Source organism: Eumetopias jubatus, unplaced genomic scaffold, assembly GCF_037043125.1.
Source record: "Eumetopias jubatus isolate StellerSeaLion01/CBP00866 unplaced genomic scaffold, mEumJub1_p1.0 scaffold_3, whole genome shotgun sequence".
NCBI classification, from domain to species: Eukaryota; Metazoa; Chordata; class Mammalia; order Carnivora; family Otariidae; genus Eumetopias; species Eumetopias jubatus.
Window position 1 is genome coordinate 19,811,899 of NW_028274809.1, and position 23,827 is coordinate 19,835,725.

At 37.2% G+C, this 23,827-nt stretch overlaps 1 protein-coding gene across 4 annotated transcripts in view; it reads left to right on the forward strand.

Annotated features, from left to right (window-relative positions):
* Positions 1 to 23,827, forward strand: part of USP37 (ubiquitin specific peptidase 37) — a 79,048-nt gene that overhangs the window by 52,516 nt on the left and 2,705 nt on the right. For 2 of the 4 annotated variants that reach the window (XM_028092236.1, XM_088021557.1), the window contains exons 17-24: positions 823 to 888; positions 3,590 to 3,728; positions 6,860 to 7,115; positions 15,557 to 15,723; positions 18,437 to 18,497; positions 20,810 to 20,925; positions 22,917 to 22,986; positions 23,429 to 23,567. In XM_028092236.1, coding sequence (XP_027948037.1) covers positions 823 to 888; positions 3,590 to 3,728; positions 6,860 to 7,115; positions 15,557 to 15,723; positions 18,437 to 18,497; positions 20,810 to 20,925; positions 22,917 to 22,986; positions 23,429 to 23,567 — 1,014 coding nt within the window. The remainder of the gene's footprint in view (positions 1 to 822; positions 889 to 3,589; positions 3,729 to 6,859; positions 7,116 to 15,556; positions 15,724 to 18,436; positions 18,498 to 20,809; positions 20,926 to 22,916; positions 22,987 to 23,428; positions 23,568 to 23,827) is intronic. The other 2 variants (XM_028092237.1, XM_028092238.2) reach the window with 2 other exon arrangements.

A 23,827-nucleotide genomic window follows, 5' to 3' on the forward strand; every position in this document is an offset into this window, starting at 1 on the left:
GGTCATGCAGTTAGTAACTGGAAGAGCCAGGTCTCTTGGCTAAAATAGAATAAATAGACCTTTCAGAAAGTGAATGAACATTTGCTAACAATAATTGATGCAGTTTTAGAAAATGTATTTCCCTTGGATTAATAATTGAAATATATACTACATCGTTTAAGTTTACACTAAAGGACTGAGTGGGCCTACTTATTAATAAAGATAATTTCCCAGAGTCTTTTAAGTGTTTCTGGGTTTTCTCCTACAGGCTTTCGTTAGAATAGATGTTTTTGCTTAATGCAAACTGCCCTCTGCTGGTAGACCTGTTACTCTTTGTGGCCATTAGTGTAGGTGATTTATGATCACAGGCCTGAAACCAGGCTGTATGATTCCAGAATGGAATGGCTTGAAGACTTTGGACAAGTTCTTTGACCTGTGTATAGGGGAAATAATAGGATGCTGTGAACATTAAATGAGGTAATACACTATGAGCTCTTAACTCCAGTGTCTGGTAGCCAGTAAGTCCTCAATAAATGAGAGCTATTACTATTTTATTGCTTAAAAGTAAAGAACTGAGGCAAGATAATTTTCCCAAGTTGTTCTTTTCATATGCATTACCTTTGACTTCACTTCCAATGCTGTTTATTTAGATCATTAGATCAGGAAGAGCCTACAGATGGTACCTTGTTTTCTCTTTTGGCCTCTATTGCTAGTAGAAGTATTGTAATTATTTGCAAAAAGATATATAAGGAGCTGTAGTATAGAATAATTCATTTTATAAGTTAAATATATATTTTTAATAATGTAATTATATACATTATATATTTTCTAATTTTCTGATAGTTCTAGACCATTGAAAGCCTCTCAAATGGTGAATTCCTGCATCACCAGCCCTTCTACACCTTCAAAGTGAGTTATATTTCTTGTGTACCCAAAATTTGTATTTTTAAAGATTTGGCTTACCCTGATTTCCAAGATTATCCCCTCCCCTTTTCTTTGTTTTTCTTTGCATGATAACTGCTCTGTATTAGTATACTTTGTAATTTTCCTGAATCTGCTTTGAGGTATAACCTAGGGTATAACAAATCTTTAACAGTGAAGCACGTTCAGATGATCTTCTCAAAATTTTGTTTTTAAACTTCTTAAATCAACTGTTAATACATAATATTTTCATCCTACAACTATAGAAATTGACTGATGACAAGGGATTTTAAGGCTTGAAGGGATAAAATAACCACTGTTGGTATAAAGCACTGTTCCTCAAAGATACACATGGGGATCTCAAAATATCATTTCACCTGTTGCTAGCCAGTCTGGGACTTCCTGTCTTGGACACTGACCTGAAGCAATTCTGAAAGGCAACAAGAAAACAAACACACAATGAAATGTAGCTATTCTACAAATGTTTTATATTTTTTACTTAAGATGGAAAAGTTTGTCCATAAAGGGAAGCAAATACTTTTTTTTAATATATCTCCTCTATAATTTAACTAGAACCACAGTTCCTGATTAAACAATTCTAAATGACTTGGTTGTCATTTATCTTTAAAACTAGTTTTTCTGAAAATTTGATGTCCCAAAGTACTTTTAGAAAAGAGACACTTCTGTTGTTTAAGGGCTTTGGGGGGCTTATATAACCATAAAATGACATTTGGGAACTGCTATTTTCTTTTCCTCCTGTTAATTATTTTTCAGTGCAATTAAAACCAGATGACTAACATGACTAGAAATCTGAAATGGTACCGATATGAATACTCTTGCCCGTTCTCAAGATACAAATGAGCAATACCACTTGGCTGCTTAGAAAGTGAGCAAGTGATGCATTTACAGGATGAATATTTTTCCTTACTACAGGCAAGCTGCCTTCTGTGAATATAGTAATTATTAATGGAATGCACTCTTTATGTACCAAATCACTATAGTTTCAAGAAGGAGATGGTTTCATTGGGCATCATTATATTTGGCATGGTCATCTGTTCTCCAGGGTCTACTGGTATGAGAATTTGAGAGTTGGTCAATAAAGGATAATTAGGCCCTAGAAGACCTGTCATGCCGATCAAACTTAAAAGAGGCTGAGTTTTGAACAAGAATACCATTGGTTCTTCTACAATGTCCTTTGTCTCATTTGACCCTGGTCCATTAGTAGCCAGGTGTCACCCTCCTTCAGCAAAGTATTTACATGGATAAACAAATTAATACATTCAGTTTTGCTTGGTGTGCATGAAATCAGAAATGAGGAATTAAGATGGCTAATTGGCTATTTCTAAGTTATACTAAAAACCCTTTTGAACACACAATGGGAGGCTATTCAAGTGTATAGGCTGGAGTGCAGTGATATCCTGGGAGCTCTCAGCCACAGACTATGTTTGGGCTTATCACTGACCACTTGCCTCTTTTCTTTGATCTACATTGCTATGCGATCCTCCTGGTTTCCATTGTGGCCTCTTATTTCTTGGTGCCATCATTCTGTATGTTTATTTACAGTTTTTACATTTAGATTAATTGCATTTTTCCAATTTCCATTTTACTTTTTTTTTAGTATACTATATGAATTTATGTTAATCTCCATCAAAGAAAGTTCGTGCTCTTTGACCTTTACCACTTTTTCTTTTAGTTTATTTTCAGCTCACTTAGAAGGCAATGCAGTAACACCTTACTTATCTGGTATTGAAGAATGATATTTGATATTTCATATATAAATTTTTACATAGCTGAAGATTGCTTTTTTAAGCATTAAGCTTTAAAATGCTTTACCATTTTAGATGGTTTTATACTCTATAACCTTACAGAATTCCCTATATTCATAAATAAAATACACTGAAGATAATTTAAATGTTTTAATGACTCAGAATCAGCATTATGAGTATCACTTATTGCACTGTGTTTTAATATAATGCCCTCAGAGGCTTTTAAGTCTTACAAAACAGTTTATATTAAATGACTTTACAGTTTTTTATTGCCCTTTTTGTGGTTATTCTCTCTCATTTCCTAGCTCTCATTTCTTGATGAACTTGCTACATTATTTTATACACCATTTCCTGGGAAAGAAAGGGTCCCTGTCTAAAGAGTAAAGTGCATTGGCTTTGAAACTACTGCTTTCCTCAGAAGCCTTTTTTCTTACTTTTGAATCCCTGTGTTCTGGAAAATAGAGGTTGCCAGAAGTCTGACCTACATATAATTGGATAAGTGGAATGTTACTGTTAATTTTAAAATAACATGGATCATAATTTAAAAGACCAAAAATTAGCCCTCATGCACAATTTTGTCAAAAACATTTATTCATTGCTATGTCTGCATGCATTCAGTAGAGTACTTGCTTTATAAAAACAAACTTCTTTGGGGTTGATCATTAAAAGAAAAAAGGCGCAAAGTGATTGGTTTACAGATGGATTTTATTATAGCATAAGAATTGTCTAATTTTCAAAGCATGGCTGTTTTGGAGTGGGGCAAAGGTAATGCTTAAATACACTTCTTTTGCTGTATCTTTTTTTCTCTGTAAATCATTTTCCGTAATGGAAAAGTTTTTTATTTTGGTATTTATACATCAAGGGAATAACAAGGACAAAAGTGTATTTATCAGACTCATATAGGTTTTTTTCTTAAATTACAGGAATTTCACCTTCAAATCCAAGAGCTTGGCTTTATGCCTTGATTCAGACAGTGAGGATGAGCTAAAACGCTCTGTGGCCCTTAGCCAGAGACTTTGTGAAATGTCAGGCTGCGAACAGCAGCAGGAAGACCTGGAAAAAGTAAGTAATTTCTCATCAAAATACTTGACAAATATTTATATAGCTCTTACTGTCCAAACAAATGCCTTTACAACTAGCATCAGCAACCTTTTTTCTTTTCTTGGTAAACTTAATAAAATACACAGGGTAGATCATAAATTCATAAACTTAATGGATCTGTTGAAACACTAGTTTTAAAGAGTATACTTTGTGTAACTACAAAACCAGTCTGTTTAAAAATGGATTGGGACTTTTTTTTTATTGAGGTATAATTGACATATTAGTTTCAGGTGTACAGCATATTGATTCAGTATTTGTATGTTTTGCAATAAGATTACCACAGTAAGTCTAGTTAACATCCATTACCATACATATTTAGCAAAAAAATTTTTTTTCTTGTGGTAAGGACTTCTAAGATCTATTCTCTTAAGCAACTTCCAAATCTGCAATAAAATATTAACAGTAGTCTAATTCTGTACATTACATCCTCATGACTAAGTTATTTTATAACGGGAAGTTGGCCTGCTTTATCCATTTCTCTCTCTCACACTCACACACACAGGCTTCCACCCCTAGCTACCAGTAGTCTGTTCTCTACATCTATGAGCTTGGTGAGGTTTTGTTTTGTTTTGTTTTTTAGATTCCACATGTAAGCAAGATTACATGGTATTTGTCTTTCTCTGTCTGACTTATTTCACTTAACATAATACCTTCAAGGTCCATCCATGTTGTTGCAAATGGCAAGATTTCATTTCTTTTTTTGTGGCAGAATAGTATTCTATTGTATATGTATACCACATTTTTATTTATCCATTGATGGACACTTAGGTTGTTTCCATGATTGAGACTTTAGAAGTGAAAGTTGTTACAGGTAAATTGCTTTCTCCTGTTAATCTTCAGAGCAACTTTTACATATGGGTCCTGAAATAATTATTTGCTTTATTTAATACTAATTGCTACTTTATGGGGGAGACTGTAGTAAACGTTTTACATCAACAGGCCAACCAGGTAATCTAGAGGTTTAAGTAATGAATGTGAGAAGGCGTAACTTTATAATTTTCTATCTTGACACATAATAATAGTTAATACTTTGAAGATACTAGCTTTCCTAGGAGTTTGCATCATCTCATTTGACTGATTTTAAATCTCCCTTTTGTTAAGATAACAATTAATTTAGTAGTTAATTTTTATTGACTTGTTTCCCGTCTTATTTTAAAGCTAAAGATAGTTTGTGGCTGCTCACCTTCAATGAGAAATGATAGAAAGTCAGAAGCTCTCCCAGAAATGAGAGAAAGTTCTTTTTTTTAAAGATTTTATTTATTTATTTGAGAGAGCGAGAATGAGAGAGAGAGAGAGAGAGCACATGAGAGGGGGAAGGGTCAGAGGGAGAAGCAGACTCCCTGCTGAGCAGGGAGCCCGATGTGGGACTCGATCCTGGGACTCCAGGATCATGACCTGAGCCGAAGGCAGTCGCTTAACCGACTGAGCCACCCAGGCACCTGAGAGAAAGTTCTTTAGAAAATAACTTCTGAATGTTTATATAATCTTGATGTTGTTTTTATTTTTCTCATTTATTTGAAAAGAAGAAAAAAAAGATGGTGACTTAACATTTAAATAGAAATACTAGGAAATATCTGACTTTGTAGAGACAAAATAAACCAATAAATTATTGTTCTTTGTCATTTATGCAGGAAACTAAATACCCTTTCTCTGTATAACTAAACAAAGAGTAACTTATGAATGCTTTATTGAAAAATACACTTATTTTCATATAAAATTACAGTAGCAGTATCTTGAGAGGTGTTATAAATATTTTTGCACCACTATTCTAACTGAACAGCATAAGTTCTGTGTTTCTTTCAGAGCAATATGAAGTTACCCAGTACTCGGTTTATACTGATTCAATTTACAATTGAATTTTCTCCCTAATAAGATTATTCATTGAACTTTAAAACTGCTGGAACAATAGTGATTAATAAAGGTATATATAGATAATTTAAAAAAAATACTAGGAAAAAAAGAAATATTAGGTGTAGGGTCAGAATGGCTAAAATTAACAACTCAGAAAACAGTAGATGTTGGCGAGGATGTGGAGAAAGGGGAACCATCTTACACTGTTGGTGGGAATGCAAACTGGTGCAGCCACTCTGGAAAATATTGTGGAGGTTCCTCAAAAAGTAAAAACAGAACTACCCTATGACCCAGCAATTATACTACTGTTTATCCAAAGGATTCAAAAATAGTGATTCGAAGGGGCACATGCACCCCAGTGTAAATTTATAGCAGCGGTGTCCACAATAGCCAAACTATGGAAAGTGCCCAGATGCCCATCAACAGATGAATGGATAAAGAAAATGTGGTATACATACAATGGAATATTATTCAGCCATCAAAAAGAGTGAAATCTTGCCATTTGTAATGATGTGGATGGAACTAGAGGGTATCTTGATAAATGAAATAATCAGAGAAAGACAAATACCATATGATTTCACTCGTATGGTGGAATTTAAGAAGCAAAACAGATGAACATAGGGGAAGGCAAGGAAAAATAAAATAATGTAAAAACAGAGGAGGCAAATTATAAGAGACTCTTGACTATAGGGAACAAACAGGGTTGCTGGTGGAGAGGTGAGTGTGAGGGGATGGGGTAATTGGACATTAAGGAGGGCACTTGATGTAATGAGCACTGGGTGTTATATGCAACTGATGAATCACTAAATTCTACCCCCAAAACTAATAATACACTGTATGTTAACTAAATAGAATTTAAGTAAGAAATTTAAAAATATAAAATAAAATAATTTTCAAAAAAAGAAATACTACGTGTAGTGACAGTGTCTATAGTGTGATCCACGTATGTCTGGAAGAAAATACACCAAAAATACTTACTGTAATTATCTCTGAGTGATGGATTTTGAATGAATTTATTTTGTTATTTTTATGTATTTTCTAAATCCTATACTTAACACTATAATCAATAAAATGTATCCCTAGAAAATTAGGCTTGCCAGTGAATTCATATATTGGCTATTGATTGTTAACTCAAAATATCAAAGAAAGGAAACATTTTAGAAATAAACTCACCTTAAACTCTTAAGATTGCTGTATTCTCAGGCATTCTGGTTTCCTCTAAAAGTGACTCTCTTTTTCAGGATTCAAAATCATGTAGAATAGAGCCTGATAAGTCTGAATTGGAAAACTCCGGATTTGACGGAATGAGCGAAGAAGAGCTTCTAGCAGCTGTTTTAGAGATGAGTAAGAGAGAAGCTTCACCAACTCTGAGTCATGAAGATGATGATAAACCAACCAGCAGCCCAGATACCGGATTTGCAGAAGATGATATTCAAGAAATGCCTGAAAATCAAGACACTGTGGAGACTGAGAAGCCCAAAACAGTCACAGAGACCGGTAGGTTTAATGAAAATAAACATCTGTTAAGGCACAACTGTGTTCTAAAGCCTTATAGGGACAAGTGGCTTGTAAATAATGGAAGGTGAAATGGATCTGTGTAATAGGGCTAATCATATTTTCATGCCTTTTTTAAAAAAAAAAAGTTTAAAAAATGAGAAGTTATATATTGCGAGTAGTATCCAGAGACTGATGGTAAAGTATGCCATATCCCTTTAAGTGTACATCAAAAGAAAAGTAAGAATTCTTTTTTTTTTTTTTAAAGATTTTATTTATTTATTTGACAGAGAGCTAGTGAGAGCAGGAACACAAGCTGGGGGAGTGGGAGAGGGAGAAGCAGCTTCCCGCTGAGCAGGGAGCCCGACGCGGGGCTCGATCCCAGGACCCTGGGATCATGACCTGAGTCGAAGGCAGACACTTAACGACTGAGCCCCCCAGGCGCCCCAAAAGTTAGAATTCTTTTGTGCATTTAAGTAAATGTGTCATTTTTTTGGTCCCTTTTTTTTTTTTTTACCACGGCTCTCTCAGAAATTTGTATAATTCTTTCCTCATTTTTCTGTATCTGAATTTGTACCAAGTTTTAGTGTATGAATAATTCAAGTTCTCTTTCCTTTGGATTCATCCCTTTATAATGGTAGAAAGACACCTGAACTAAGTGGTCAGGTTTTAAGCCTCTCATCTTGGCTGTCCCACTGACTAGCTATGAATTTTTTTTAAAGATTTATTCATTTAGAGAGCAAAAGAGCGAGGAGAGTAGAGGGGAGGAAGAGGGACAAGCAGACTGGGTTGAGCCCGGAGCCCAACGCAGGGCTCGATCTCATGGCCCTGACATCACAACCTGAGCCGAAATCAAGAGTTGTACGCCTAACCAACTGAGCCGCCCAGCTGCTCCATAGCTATAAATTTTCTAAATAGGCGGTTTAACCTTTTTGGTACTCCATTTTCTTATCTCTGTATAGGAATACACCAGGCATACTTCAGAAGGTTGTGAGTAGAATGTTAGGTCATATAGTGTAAAGTGCTATACAGATCAAAATTTACTTTGTGGTAATTATTCATATTTTGTTATTTTTCAATCCATCAGTGGGAACAACAGCAGAGCCTCCTTGCCTTGCACTGTGGGTATTTTAAGAATTTTAGGTAGAAAACTTTTACTACCTCTTCCTGTAACCAACTCTTAATTTTTTTCTCCAGATATCCCTAATATGTATATTTATCTGTCTGTGTAGCTGATGTGTTTCAGTACATCAAGCCTAGAATTTTGGAGATGAAGAGAATAATAGTAAATCACAATTATTTTCTGTATTCTGGGGGTTAAGCCTCATCAATTGTGAATTACTTTATGTGCAAATGAAGGTAAGAATTAGTATACCCTCAGTCTAATTGGATACAAAAAACTGATGGTTTTTGGATAGGGTGCTCCTTCCCCCCCCTCCCTTCTTGATGCAAGTATCCTCAGGAAATCCCTTTCTCTTATTAAATTTACAGTCACTGCCCTTAGATATCATTGGTTAATATTAGTGCTTTTGGCTTTTGCCAATAATTCCTGCTTTCAGCTCTTCCTTTCACATCTTTGCTCAGTCCTACATCTCCCTAAAATTAACAAAGGAAGTTATTCTTATGTACAATTAGTTCTAGATTCTCTACATCAGTTGGGGAGAACACTGAGTTATCAAAAGCATTAACAGCCACAGTGGTTTACAACCATATAGCAGCTTTGGGGAGAGCAGACTTATTAGTAAGTACTTTATAGCCTTTTTAAATAAAATCCTCTATTCTCTAGCTACTATCTTCCCCAATCGGATGCAAGCCTTTTTTGTGTTTGTTTCTTTAATGTAACTGTTGCATTCACCTTCTTACTGTAACTGAAACCCAAAGACATTGCTTCTGCTGCAACATTTCTTTTTTACAGAAACTATGGAGCAAGTACAAAACTAGAGAGATGTGTGTAATGAATCTTCCCCCTTGTGCCCATTATCAACAATAATTATCAAAAAAAGACAGTCTTGTTTCATATATATCCCATCTTCCTTCTCCACCCCATCCCCTAGATTATTTAGAAGTAAATCCCAGATATTAGATAATTTCATCAGTAAAGATTTCAGTACCTTTAAAAGAATTCTGTTTTAAAAAACATAGCCTCAATCCCACTATCATACTTTTAAAAATTAATAAAACTAAGGAATGATCAAACATGATCAAAGTCTACCATAAATCTTCTATTTTGAAAATGTTCAAATCCAGAGAGAAATGAAATAGATTCATTATTTAACAGTTTGTCACATTTGCTTTCTCCCCTCACTGTGTGTCTGTGTAGATAGTTGTATAGCAGTTACCCAAAATTCGTATCTTAAAACATTTTAACATCTTACAACTCTGTGGACTGACTGGTTGTAACTAGGTTGTAACATCCAAGATGGCTCACCTAGGCACCTTGGTGATGTTGGCTAGACAGGGCCACTGGGGTGGCTGGGTGTCCTCTCCATTCTTTCCTTCCCCTCCCCTCTCCACAATCTCAGGGCCTCTCCCTCTCCATGTGCTCTTTCCAGCAAGGTAGTCAGCTTCTGACATGACAGCTCAGGGCTCCCAGAGCACAAAAGGGGAAGAAACTGCCACGCCTCCTTAATGTAATGTTTAGCCTCAGAATTAGCACAGAATCAATTCCACCACATTTTGTTGCTTAAAGAGCACTCACAGTGAGAATCTACCTAGATTCATTCTGGGGGGTGACTACACAGGAATACAAATACTGACAGTAAGTAAGAATACTGCGTAGTTCATTGGGGGCCATCTTTGCAGACTCCACACATGCACGCATGCACTTTTCTTTTTTACAGCAACTGTTTGAAATTGCAGGTATCATGATATTTCACCCTAAAACACTTCAGGCTGAATCTCCAAATATATGGAAATTTTCCTACGTAACAGTAATCACCCCTAACAATTTTAACAGTATTTCCATATATAATTCTAGTGTAAAGTCCTTTTTTTTTTTTTTTTAAACCTAGAACCCAAAGTTTACCCACTGCATTTAGTTGTTAGGTCCCTTTAGTATTTAGTCAAGGCCAATTTTTCTTTGAAAAGCTCCCATTATGGATTGCCCTACTGTTCTTTAAGTATAAGTTGTTTTTTCCCATACCCTAATACTTAAGAGCCTGGAGATGGGATAGGTTTTCTCCTTGTTACCCAGTCCCATTTCCAACCCTTTTGTCTCCTTTTATCCTGCAAAAATCCCAGCTTCTTGAAGTATAAGACATCAAACTTTGCCTCCTTTTATCTCTTCCTATAGCTGTCTTTTACCTTTCATTCTCTCTCATTAACATTCTTAGGGTCTTCAGCATCTTCATAAATGATCCTTTCAACAGCCTGGTTTCTCAGTTCCTGATCTTCATTCTAAAGATCTTTTTTCCTACCCCATCTTTCCCCCCCCCCAAAGATTTTATTTATTCATTCGAGACACAGAGATAGAGAGCGAGAGCACGAGCAGGGGGAGAGGCAGATGAAGAAGCAGGCTCCCCGCTGAGCCAGGAGCCGGACGTGGGGGGGCTCTATCCCAGGACCCTGGGATCATGACCCAAGCTGAAGGCAGATGCTTAACCATCTGAGCCACCCAGGCACCCCCTTACCGCATCTTGATCACTGACAGAGGTCCTATCCTAGATCAGTGGTTCTCAAAGTAGGTCCCTAGATCATCAGTATCATCCGGGAACTTGCTGGAAATGCCGTTTGTGGCCCCACCCCAGACTTACTGAATAAGAAACTCTGGATATAGGAGTCAGCATTCTGTTTTGACTCCAAGTAATTCTGATACATGCTCAAGTTTGAGAACTACTTCTCTTGACTTTGTCTTCATCAGTAACTGTACCACCTTTGAAATCTTGATTTCATATATCCTTCACTCCTTCCAACTTACTTAGTGTTATATGTTCTGTTTTCAGTGATTACTTGATCTCATTAAGATTTCCAGTCCTGGGGTGCCTGGGTGGCTCAGTCAGTTGAGTGTACAACTCTTGATCTTGGCTAGGTCTTGATCTCAGGGTTGTGAGTTCAAGCCCCATGTTGGTTGGGCTCCATGCTGGGTGTGGAGCCTAGTTAAAAAAAAAAAAAAAGATTTCCAGTCCTTTGACTTCTTATTTGCTGTTCATCACCTCTCTCTTGTCATCACTTTCCCAGCCTGTAGGCCGGATCTTCGTACTCTCCTTTCCTTCCTCTTTTCTTTTGTCGCAGTCACCTGACACAACCCTGGCTCCCAGCTTAACTAGATTCATATTCCATACCTACCCCCAAGCAGCTGAAGATTACTGGAGAAGGTCACAAGTTTGTGCGGACTAGACTTCCCTCTCATTCATGACTACACTCTTAAGTGGGCCCTAAATGTGACTAGTCGGTTCTACTTCCTTAGTAAATTTCTTTTCTCATTCTCCATGATCTCTTCCTCAAATCTCCATTTCTCTTTCCGCACACACTCTAGGTTTATAGCCAAGCTGTGGACTTTTCAAAGAAGATAGATGTAGTCAGATGAAAACTCTGCCTTCACTTTTGTTATGGAGGAAACTATTCCTGCTCTTATTTAAGGCCAGTCCCTCTATTCATATTCAGAATTTGATCCACTGTGTGTGCCTTTAAAGACCTTTTCCTTTTTTTTTTTTTTTTAAAGATTTTACTTATTTATTTGACAGAGATATAGCAAGAGAGGGAACACAAGCAGGGGGAGTGGGAGAGGGGGCTTGTGTTCCTGCTCTCGCTCGCTCTCTCGCTCTGTCAAATAAATAAATCTTAAAAAAAAAACAAAAAACAAAAACTTATTTGGCTTGCCATTACACTTCATCCAAGCCTCTTACCATGAACTTTCTCCACTCTCCCCCTCTTTCACTCTACTTAGCCATAGTGGCTTTGTTTCTCTCTGTCCCTCAAAATATGCTAAGTTCATTCTCATCTCAGAGCCTTTGCACTTAAGCTCTTTGAGGACAAGGGCCATCTTGCTTTAATTATCACTGTATCTTCACCTTCTACAACAGTGCCCAGTGCATAGTAGATTCTCAGTAAATATTTGGGGCCCAACAGAGTGTCTCATGAATCAACTCAGGAGGGTCAGGAAGACTGGCCAAGTAAGGTTTCATGTCTCCAGACATTTGCCAGAGGGAAGAGTGTATGCAAAGGCTGAGAAAGGCTGGCAAGTTAGTGGGCAGCAAAAAAAAAGTTGAGAATGATCTGCATTGCTGGAGCATAGTGTTGAGGAAGAAAAGCAAAAGAGAGACATGCATTCTCTAGTTTTTACATGGCTTGAAGCCATGTTTAGAAGTTTGGACTTCTTTTTCAAAGGCATTAGGAAGTTATTGCCTATTTTTAAGCAAACAAGTATTTGATAAAGATTTATATTTGTAAAAGATGATTCTGGCTGCATTGTAGCACATAAATTACAGAACCCAAAGTAATCCTGTGAAACCTGTTAGGAAGTTGCTGCAGTTGTCTAGACCAAAAGCTAGTGGTGCCTTAAGCCAAGGTTTTGGCATTTGAAAGAAAAGTTGATGGATTTAAGAGATAGTTAGGAAATAATGACTTATCTGATAGGAGGGGACAAGTAAAAAATGACACCAGCTTTCTGTCTTTAAAAAAAGACTGTGTATGGTGATCCCATTCATTGAAATAAAGACTGTAGGAAAGGAGGTTTCATTTGGGATAGGGGAAGAGTCAGATAATCTGTAGTCAATGTAAGAATGTTGAGTTTTAACACATGGTTTTCCTTCTATCCATTGTTCAGGTTCCTTAAAAGTGTGTTGTTATTCCATGGTTATATTTGTTCCCATAGATCTTAAGTAATGTTTGTATCCATCTGATAATCTTGTCCTGAAGATAAATCTGTCTTGATTATCTCAAAGTAAACTTCCTTGGGGTGCTGAGTGGCTCAGTCGGTTAAGTGTCTGCCTTCAGGCTCACGTCATGATCCTGGAGTCCCGAGATCAAGCCCCACGTCGGGCTCCCAGCTCAGCGGGGAGTCTGCTTCTCCCTTTGCCCCTGCCCCCTGCTTGTGTTCTCTCACTTGTGTGCTTTCTCTCTCTTTATCAAATAAATAAAATCTTAAAAAAGTAAACTTTCTTGATTTGTTTTCTATCACATGGATTAATTGATAGTGTAATTTTAGGATTGTGTGGAGCACATTGATACATGGAATGCTGAAAATTATTGGTTAAGAAAAATTGTACCTCTCTCACTTTTTTTTAATTGAGTATATTTTGGTAATAAAAGTAATATTTAACTTAGGCCCTAAAATAGCAGCCTTAACTCCCAAATCTTTCTTCCACTTGAAATGTTCAACATCAGCTAACTTTGAATGCCTCAGTCTCAGATTTCCAGAAATAATCTGATTGGTTGACTGAAATATCCATTCCTGGTGCAGTAAGCTAAGGCCAGAGGGACAGGCAGAGTCAGATAGACCTCAGAGCTGCCCCTTACAGACTGTGGAAATGACTGTTTCTCCAAGAACGGAGGAAAGGAAGAAATTACGGACATCTTTTATATAATTTTTTAAAATTGGGATCATATTTCTCTTGCCCTTAATATACCTGAGGGTTTTTCTCTTTTAATGAATATTCAGAGTTAGTTTTTAAAGGTAAATATTCATTTGACAATTTAATACAATTAAAAAACAATCAACAACTTACTGACTTAGAGTCTAAAATCAAGATGCTGTAAACTTCAGGGACACCTGGGTGGCTCAGTCGATTAGGTGTCTGCCTTTGGCTCAGGTCATAATCCCAGGACCCCGGGATTGAGTCCCCTGTTGGGCTCTTTGCTCAGTGGGGAGCCTACTTCTCCCTCTGCCTCGGCCTGCAGCCCCCCTGCTTGTGCTCCCTCTCTCTCTCTCTCTCTCTCTCTCTCTCTCTCTCTCTCTCTCTGACAAATAAATAAAACCTTAAAAAAAAAAAAAAAGGGCGCCTGGGTGGCTCAGTCGTTGAGCGTCTGCCTTCGGCTCAGGTCATGATCCCAGAGTCCTGGGATCGAGCTCCACATCAGGCTCCCTGCTCCGCGGAAGCCTGCTTCTCCCTCTCCCACTCCCCCTGCTTGTGTTCCCTCTCTCATTGTGTCTCTCTTTGTCAAATAAATAAAATCTTTAAACAAAAATAAATTAAAAATAAAAAGATGCTGTAAACTTCAGAGTTTATAGTCTGGGCTATAGAAAAGTATCATTTAAGTAGTTAAAATGCAGTAATAGGGCAAGTAAAGCGCATATACTGATTTTACTTGCTTACCTTTATTTACTTCTTTATTTTAGAGTGCAAATGGGGGGAGAGGGAGAGAAAGAATCCTAGGCAGGCTCCCCGCCCAGTGTTGATCCCAACATGGGGCTTAATCTCCAGACTTTGAGATCATGACCTGAGCCGAAATCAAGAGTCCAATGTTTGACTGAGCCACCCAGGCACCCTAAGCATATCCTGATTTTAAAGCAATCCATATAAAATCTGTAAAGGTAATTCTTGTTGACCAATTAAATTCTTCTTATGAGAATTTCCTTGTTAAGATGAGAATTTTTGCTTTTGTAAAGTGAGAAAGAGAAAGCTCTTATCCACCCACTCTTATCTGTATTAAAATTATAATGAAATGTTGTTCTAACAGAACAAAATCTGTTTTACCAGAACAAAATCATGACCATGTTGTTTATCCTAGCTAGCTGTGATCTAGAGATTGAGAAGGAACGGGAAGAAATGAAAGATTAATTTTTTTTCTTATCTCCTTGGATGAATGTTTTAAACATATATATTGTCTTTTGTTTGTGCAGTACATGAGGTGTTTATTATATATTTCATGTAGCTCTTTTGCTTTAGAATATGTACAAGGGTTATTTGATCATTAATGTGAAAATATACACTCATTTGATGTACAGTTTAATAATGGAAAAACCTCAATATTAAGATAATCATTCTAGCCTAATTCTTATTTCATTTACTCTATTCCTAGTACTTGGTCATGTGACATTATCACTGGCTGTGAATATGGCTATTCATTCTTCTCCATCCTTAACGATAATGCTTCTGATGATTGGTTAAGTTTCAGAACCATTTCGGTAGATCAGTGATTCTCAACCAAGGACAGTTTCGTCCCCCAGGGGACATTTGACAATATCTGTCCTTTTTGGTTGTTGCTGCTGGGGGAGAGGGGTGCTACTGGCATCTAGTGGGTAGAGGCCAAGGATGTTGCTAAACATTCTGCAGTGCATAAGACAGCCCCCTCAAACAGCAAAAAATGATCCCACCCAGAATGTCAGTAGTGCTGAGATCGAGAAACCATGATCTAAATGTAGTAAAATGAAATTGTATGTCCCAAGCAAATTATGTATGAGGCTCAGGTAAATTACTCTCTCTGAACAGTAGATGTCACTCTAATCCAGAGATTTCAGTTTATTAGAGCAGCTTTCCCAGTTATGTCCTGTTCTGCTTCCTCAGAGTCTGCCGGTTTTACTGAGATAACTAAAGACTGTGATGAGAATAAAGAAAACAAAACTCCAGAAGGGTCTCAAGGAGAGGTCGATTGGCTCCAGCAGTATGATATGGAGCGTGAAAGGGAAGAGCAAGAGCTTCAGCAGGCATTGGCTCAGAGCCTTCAAGAGCAAGTAAGAGATAATTATATTGCTATTTTCTCCATATCTATCTTTCCCAGTAATAACAACAGCTAACATGTGTTAAGCACTTACTGTGTGTCAGGCATCATTCCAGGTAATTTACATACAGTAAACCATTGATACATCAAAACAAACAAACTTTGGAGCTTTGCCTTGGGTTTGAAATAGAAACAGTGATAGTCTTTTTTTCTTTTTGGGTTTGTTTTTTTTTTAAATCCAGATACAACAAAATGTATTGTTGATTACTTCCCATTACTATAATTCATTGCATGCTAAAGAAAGGTGGGTTATTAGAGATCATCCCCAGTCCAAGTTGGTTTTGCAAGCTATAGAAACAGCCAGCATACCACCATGATTTTATCACTAATATTTTAAGGCATTGTATTTGTTCTGGTCACTTTCTCACAATATGAATCCTTTCCTATGAATTATTTGAACATAAAATTCTCAGGAATATTATCTGAATAGTATTTGAAATTTCAGATTTCAGCCATTGACTAACATTTATCTGGTTCTGCTCTTTTCTTATCTATTTTTTTTAAGATATTATTTTTAAGTAGTCTCTACACCCAGCATGGGGCCCAAACTCACAACCCTGAGATCAAGAGGCTCATGCTCCACCAACTGAGCCAGCCATGCGCCCCATATAATAATCTGTTCTTAAATTTTTAGTTCATCATGCTTATATTTGCCAGAGCTGGTTGATTGCATCATCGCAGTTCCCTGAGGTATCTGACTAAAAGGTGATGTCTTCATGGTTGTCTAATCCAATGCAATCCGAGTCATGCTAGTAATAAAAATTTACTAAAACTCCCTAGAATAAACACACAGTTTTCGTGTTTACAAATAATCAAATTAAGAAATCTATTTTTATCTTAGGGCTCCTGGCTGGCTCAGTTGGTGGAACATGCGACTCTTGATCTCAGAGTTGTGAGTTGGAGCCCCATGTTGGGTGTAAAGATTATTTAAAAATAAAAACTTAAAAAAAATCTAATTTGTCTAGAACAGAGGGGTTCAACTTTAACTACACATTAATATCATCTGGGGAGCTTTAAAAAATATTGATGCTTGGGTTGTTCTTCCCCTCAGGAATTCTGATAGAATTGATTCTAGTGTATGGTCTGGGCATCTGGATTTCTTTCCTTTTTTCTGTCTCTTTCTCCCTCCTCCCCTCTCTTCCTTCCTTCTTCCTTCCTCCCTCTCTCTCTCCCTCTCTTCTCTCCCTCCTTACTTGGCTTCCTTCATTTTTTAAAACTTCCCACAGTTATTCTAGTGTTCAGTCAAGGTTGAGAACTGCTTTAAAATGATTTCCGAAGCAGCTGTTCTGTATCCTTTTATTTACAAGAAGTACCTCCCTAGCCTCCTGGCCATCAAGATGCATTCATGTCACCCATTTTACAAATAATGGATAGTAATCATTTGTTTTAGAAAATTTATTCTTAATCTAAAAGACCAACGTCTGATTTCTTAATAGTTCCTTATAGTGCAGAAAAAGAAAAAATTCAGTACCCCTCTTTTTCATATACAAAAGACGAATATCCTATTTCTTGTCAGTTGACCCAGTTAAAACTACCTGATAAACCTATTTTCACATCTGAGAAATATAAGATGAACTTTCATTAGTTTGGTATACCTGCATCATTCTATTAATAGCTAAAAGACTCTTTTACCATCTGGGTTTCCTCAGAGGCTTTATAGCTGGGATAAGCTTAAGTAATCATATTTCCTCTTAGAGAATATCTGTTTCTTTCTTGAATACAGTGTTATTGCTCCCAGGACTTAAAGGCAGAATAGCTCATTCTGAGCTTCTTATATACTTTAGTGATCTTAAAAACAAGTGTAGACTTGAGAAAAGTATAAACAGTTCTGCTTAAATTACGTTTTTTCTTCATTTATGCATGAAGTTTGTAAATTGTATTTTCTCTGCAGATGAGAGGGAAAAATTTTTTACAGTCAACATTTCCATATTTCTACAATTAATCATCCAGTTGAGACATGTTCAGAGGTACTTGTTTTTCTAGGAGAACCTCAGATGTATTAGAGAAATAACAGTGAACAGTCAACGAATTCATTTCGTATTCATGTATCTAGTATGTGTCTTGGGTTTTTTTGTTGTGTTTTTTAGCAAGAACAAAACAGAAGTGTTTGAATAATGATCTTGTGGAAAGAATTGTTTTATCTTGCTGTCACAGACTTTAGGGTCAGTGATATGCTAGAGCCAGCTCACCATCAGCTCAGGTGTACGTACCTCTTCCCAACTCTGCACTCAGCATCACGTTGGTAGCTTAAAATTGGCCATGGTAGGAGTGTTTATACCATGAAAATTGGCAAAGGCTGTAAATTAGAGGAAAGAAAACAGAGCAGTTTGCTAAGTAGATTCTGCTATGTGCCAGGTATTTCATACATAGAAGGAAAAGGGGAATTAAATCATAATGTCATAGTGAATGGCTTTTGGTTAGCAAGCCAAGTGTCACTGACTAGAGGAGATAGCATGTAAGCCTTTTTAACCCCCAAGGTTGGGTTTTAGAGGGCAGCATTGAAAAAAGCAAAGAATTTCTCCACATCCCTCAAAAGGTCGTATTCCAAACATAAGATTATGGAAAACATTATTAGCAAATACTTCCAGAGCACCTGATTTTGTAGTCCTTAAATAAGTTTATTCAATACCTTTTTAAATACCTTAGTTGTGTTCTTATCCCTTTAGGAAGCTTGGGAACAGAAAGAAGATGATGACCTCAAAAGAGCAACAGAGTTAAGTCTTCAAGGTGTGGAGATTATTTTAATTACATTGTTTTAATGGAGAAATGAATCACACACAGAAAAGCATGTGAAGTATTATTTTTAATGATTTAATTTTTTTAAGTTTTGGGGGGTCATAGAAGCAATATCATCTCAAATATCTGAGGATATTAAATATAGTTCATTTGTTTGCTTATTTGAAGTTTTCTTCTCCCTGAATACAGATTGTTTCCTCTAGCTGCTCTGTCCTGTCTTGTTATTATGCTCTTTATATATATTTTTAAAGATTTTATTTATTCGAGACAGAGAGATACAGAGAGCATGAGCAGGGGGAGAGGCAGAGGGAGAGGGAGAAGCAGACTCCCCCCGCTGAGCAGGGCGCTCAACATGGGGCTTGATCCCAGGACCCTGGGTATCATTATCTGAGCCTACGGCAGACACTTAGCCATATGAGCCACCCAGGCACCCCATGCTCTTTATATTTCTTATTAGAGACTTTCCTCAGGTACGTAGTAATCCATGGCTGTGGTTCATGATGAAGAAGAGGAGACTAAAGGTTGATTGGAAGCCCTGAGCATATGAATAGCTAGGGCTTGTCAACTGTGAGTTTTACTGGGTGGGACTGTTTTGGGGATGAAGTTAATGTTATTTAGGCCTTTTTCTTGGGCTGGTCAGGTTCCTAAAAAAGAGTTTTCTGATCTCTTGCCTTTGCCTAAAGGTAAAAGATGTGGCTGCCAAAGTTCTGGGAGCCAAGTATAGGAATAGGGCTGGCAGTTATATTCATCCTTCACTATGCAAACTGTGGCCTACTCCTCTCTCTTCAGTATGTGCCTGGCATCCCCCAATCCAGAGACTGTTTTACCCTCTCCAGAGGATAAAACTCCAGACTTCTGTCATTGCTCAGCAGCATGAAGTGGGGAGAAAGGGGTCCTGGGAGTCTGTTTCTCAAATACTTTTCATCAAATCCTTATTTTTATCTCCTCCTTAGTCTCCAGTTTCAACGGTACCTGGTACTTCGAAGTTGTATGTCTTTTGAACAAGATTCTGTGATGTAAATTGAATTGGTTCTCAACTTTTCCATTACTGGCTTAGGATCTGGCTTTGGCTTTCCTTGGTCTGCTAAGTCAGTCACCATCTACTTTCCAGCTTCCAGAGTTCTGATGTTCCAGTCTCTTTTTCTGTTCTTCCCACTCTGAGGTGTTCATGTCTTATAAATAACTCTATACTGTGATTTGAGTGGAATTAATTATATTTTAAAGCAAAGAGACACTTAAGTACAAATGATTCTGGGATTCTTTTGTTTGTTTTTTTAAGATTTTATTTATTAGAACATGAGCGGGAAGGGGGGGCAGAGGGACAAGCCGACTCCCCACTGAGCAAGAAGCCCAAAGTGGGACTTGTTCCCAGGACTGTGAGATCATGACCTGAGCTGAAGTCAACCTCTTAACTGACTGAGCCACCCAGCCCCCCACCCCATCCCACCCCCAGGATTCTTTATTTACAGTCATTAGTAAATCTACCAGTGGAAACACTTTATTAAAGAAAAAAGCAATCTTGGATTTAATTGTTAGTGTATTTTAGTGAAACTTAAAGATTAAATTTCCAGGGGCGCCTGGGTGGCTTGGTCAGTTGAGTGTCTGCCTTCCACTCAGGCCTTGATCCCAGGGTCTTAGGATCAGAGCCCCACGTCTCAGGGAGCCTGCTCCTCCCTCCCCCTGCTTGTGTGCATGCTCTCGTTCTCTCTCTCTCTCTCTCTCTCTCTCTCTCTCTCTCCCTCTCTCTCCCTCTCTCCCTCTCTCCCTCTCTCCCTCTCTCCCTCTCCCCCTCCCCCCTCCCCCCTCCCCCCCCTCCCCCAAATAAATAAAATCTTTTTTAAAAAGGTTAAATTTCCATTATATTTATTACATTTCAAAAGATGTAATATTGAAGAACATGAAAGGATACTAATTTTTTTATGGTAGCTTTTCTGTGAGATCATTTGTATTTGCTGGGAGCACCTACAATATATACACCAAATAGTTGAAATCTAACATACAGTTTATATAATGTGAAATTGGGTTATCTGTAAAACCATAATCTTTTTTTCAGTTTTATTCCTTTCTTAGCATTATATCCCTTTCATATAAATATATTTAAGAGAAAAGGGACATTTCTTTTATAGATACCTGGTACCTGAATTGTTACTCCCCGGAGTGGGCTGGATAAAATAAAAGCCTAATAATGTTTTAGGTTTCCTTAGGATGATAAAATACGTACTCCAAGCTGTTTTTTTTTATCTTTCTAATCATATCACTTTGTGTCTATTCTAAGAACTTTTACAACACTTTATATTCTGCAGAGTTTAACAACTCTTTTCTGGATTCGTTGGGTTCCGATGAGGACTCTGGCAATGAGGATGTTTTAGACATGGAGTACACAGAAGCGGAGGCGGAGGAACTAAAAAGAAATGCAGAGGTAGGCTGCTTACTCCCTAAGTAGGACTGCTCAGGCTGCCGGCATCACTCTTCCTGCTGTTTCTCTTCCAAGGCCCCACTGTCAGTATCCCCTGTGGCAGCCATCAGTGCTCTTCACGTTCTCTTTTCCTTTGCTCATTTCTTCTTCTTTTTTTTTTTTTCCCTTAAGATTTTATTTATTTATGGGGTGCCTGGGTAGCTCAGTCGTTAAGCGTCTGCCTTCGGCTCAGGTCATGATCCCAGGGTCCTGGGATCGAGCCCCACATAGGGCTCCTGCTCCATGGGGAGCCTGCTTCTCCCTCTCCCACTCCCCCTGCTTGTGTTCCCTCTCTAGCTGTGTTTCTCTCTGTCAAATAAATAAATAAAACCTTTAAAAAAAAAAAAAAAGATTTATTTTAGAGAGAGAAAGAGCCTGTGAGTGAGGGGAGGGGGAGAGGAAGAGGAGAGAATCCCAAGCAGATTCCTTGCTGTATACAGCGCCTGACGCAGGGCTTGATCCCAGGACCCTGAGATCATGACCTGAGCCAAAACCAAGAATTGGACACCTAACCGACTGAGCCACCCAGGCACCCTGCTCCTCATTTCTTATATACAAGATTCAAAATCAAATGAAACAAAACTAGAAAGATATCCTGACTCCCTCTTATGCATGTTAGGTAGTAACTGAGTAACATGACTCTCAATGTCATATATTAATTCACCTGTAGTTCTGCCAAAACTATATTGTCTTTAAGTGAAATAACAAAACTAGTTGGTTGTTAACTCAGTAAAAACTACTGGATCAATGACATTAAACTAGAACACATTGTAACCTTTTTTTGCCCTTCTTAATTGCTTTTCTTTCCATTTTCCAATTTTTTTGTAATTTTAATTACGTAGAACTCCACTGTCCTAACACAACTGCTGTTAGCATTTTTACATATTTTGTCAGCCCTACCTCCAACTGTGCTTTTAAAACGTCGGAAGTAGTTTTTATTCTGCTTACTTGTTAAAGATTATTTATAAGCATTTTATTTTTAATGGCTGTATGTATATTGCCTCAAATCAACATACTATTTATTTCACTTAATTTTTAACCATGAGTATTTATGTTTCTGTTGTTCCACTGTAATAATGAATACATTGGGAGGCGCTTGGCTGGCTCATTTGGTAGAGTGTGCAACTTTTGATCTCAGGGTTGTAAGTTCGAGCCCCACATTAGGTGTAGAGATTACTTTAAAAAATATACATGTTTAAAAAATACATTGAGGAACTGTGGATGATTGTAATATTTTCTGTGTTTAGGATTTTCTTCTTTCAGTAAATTCCCAGAAGTAAATTACTGCTTCCAAGTTGAGAAACATTTTAATGGTTTCTGGTTTACATATACCTATATTCCTTCCCAAAATTTGTATCTTATAGTGCTGCCTGCAGTGCATGAATGTCACTTTCCAGGTTTTTACAATTTTTCTAACAGTATTTTAATAGCATTTTAAAAAATATTTAAAACATAAAAGTTTATCCATAATCCCTACAGTACCACCGCAGCTGTTTTCATTTTGTTCATTTTGTTTTCCAGTACTTAATCATTAACATACCTGTTTTTATAGAGCTGTAATTATTGTGTGCATTCATGTGGATTTGAAAAACAAGTTTACATGTTGCTGACCCACTGAATAATATTGCATTGAGTTGGTATACCACTAATCATTCAACTATTATTGGGCCTATTGTTCCAACTTTCCATTATTATAGATAATGCTACAGTGAATAATTTTATACATGTACTCTTTTCTTCTTTTGAATGATTTTCCTAGGATAAATTCTTAGTTGGGAGTAGAATTCTTGGGTCAAAAGGTATGAACAATACAACCACTGGATTTTTTTTTTTATTGAGTTTGACTACACACACACTGAAACTCAGCCGTATTAGCTTTGATAATGAATTTAAATTTAGTGTTTTGCTTTTATTCAAATGAAGAGTTAAAAGTCATGCTCACTTCTGTTTTCCAGACAGGAAATCTTCCTCATTCTTATCGACTCATTAGTGTTGTCAGTCACATTGGTAGCACCTCTTCTTCAGGTAAATGGACATTATGATTTCAGCATTTTACAAATGAAGTAGCCAGCATTTACTCCCTATTAGTTTGCTCTGTGCCTAGCTTCATGAGCTATAGGTTGAACGCATTAAGAAAAAGTTTTAAATCTTTCCTTTGATCACACTAAATGTGAATTGTGTTAAAGGTGCAACTTTTTTATTTATTTATAGATGACCCAAATTCCCCTATATATGTGTATGTAAAAAAAAAATATATATATATATATATATATATTTATCCAAAAAGTTGTCCTGGTGTAGTATATTTCTCCCTTAGATTCCTGTACATGTTTTCTGAATGGTTTGTAGAAACATTGTTGGGGATAGGGTAGATGGGGTGGCTGTTTCTCCCTCTCCAAAACTTCCTGTAACCTGAGAAAAATGCACTGTTTTAAAAGCTACAATTTTAAGATTTTATTTATTTTAGGTCATTACATTAGTGATGTGTACGACATTAAGAAGCAGGCATGGTTTACTTACAATGATCTCGAGGTATCTAAAATCCAGGAGGCTTCTGTGCAGAGTGATCGGGACCGGAGTGGTTATATCTTCTTTTATATGCACAAGTAAGAAACTGCCAGGTCTGGAGCTATGGGCTAAACATCTCCCAAACTCTTTTTTTTTTTTTTTTTTTCCCTGTAAGGACAAATTATCCCCATCACTTATTGGTTGACAGTTTTTTATTTTTATTACCTTTGCTTAGGGCTTATATCTTGATATCTTAACTCATGTTAATGACTTACCTCATGGTAGTGTCGAGGTATGGAACTTAAGACTGTTCTGTGACAAAGCTGTCCTATCCTAAACCTTTTTGGTCTTCCAGGTG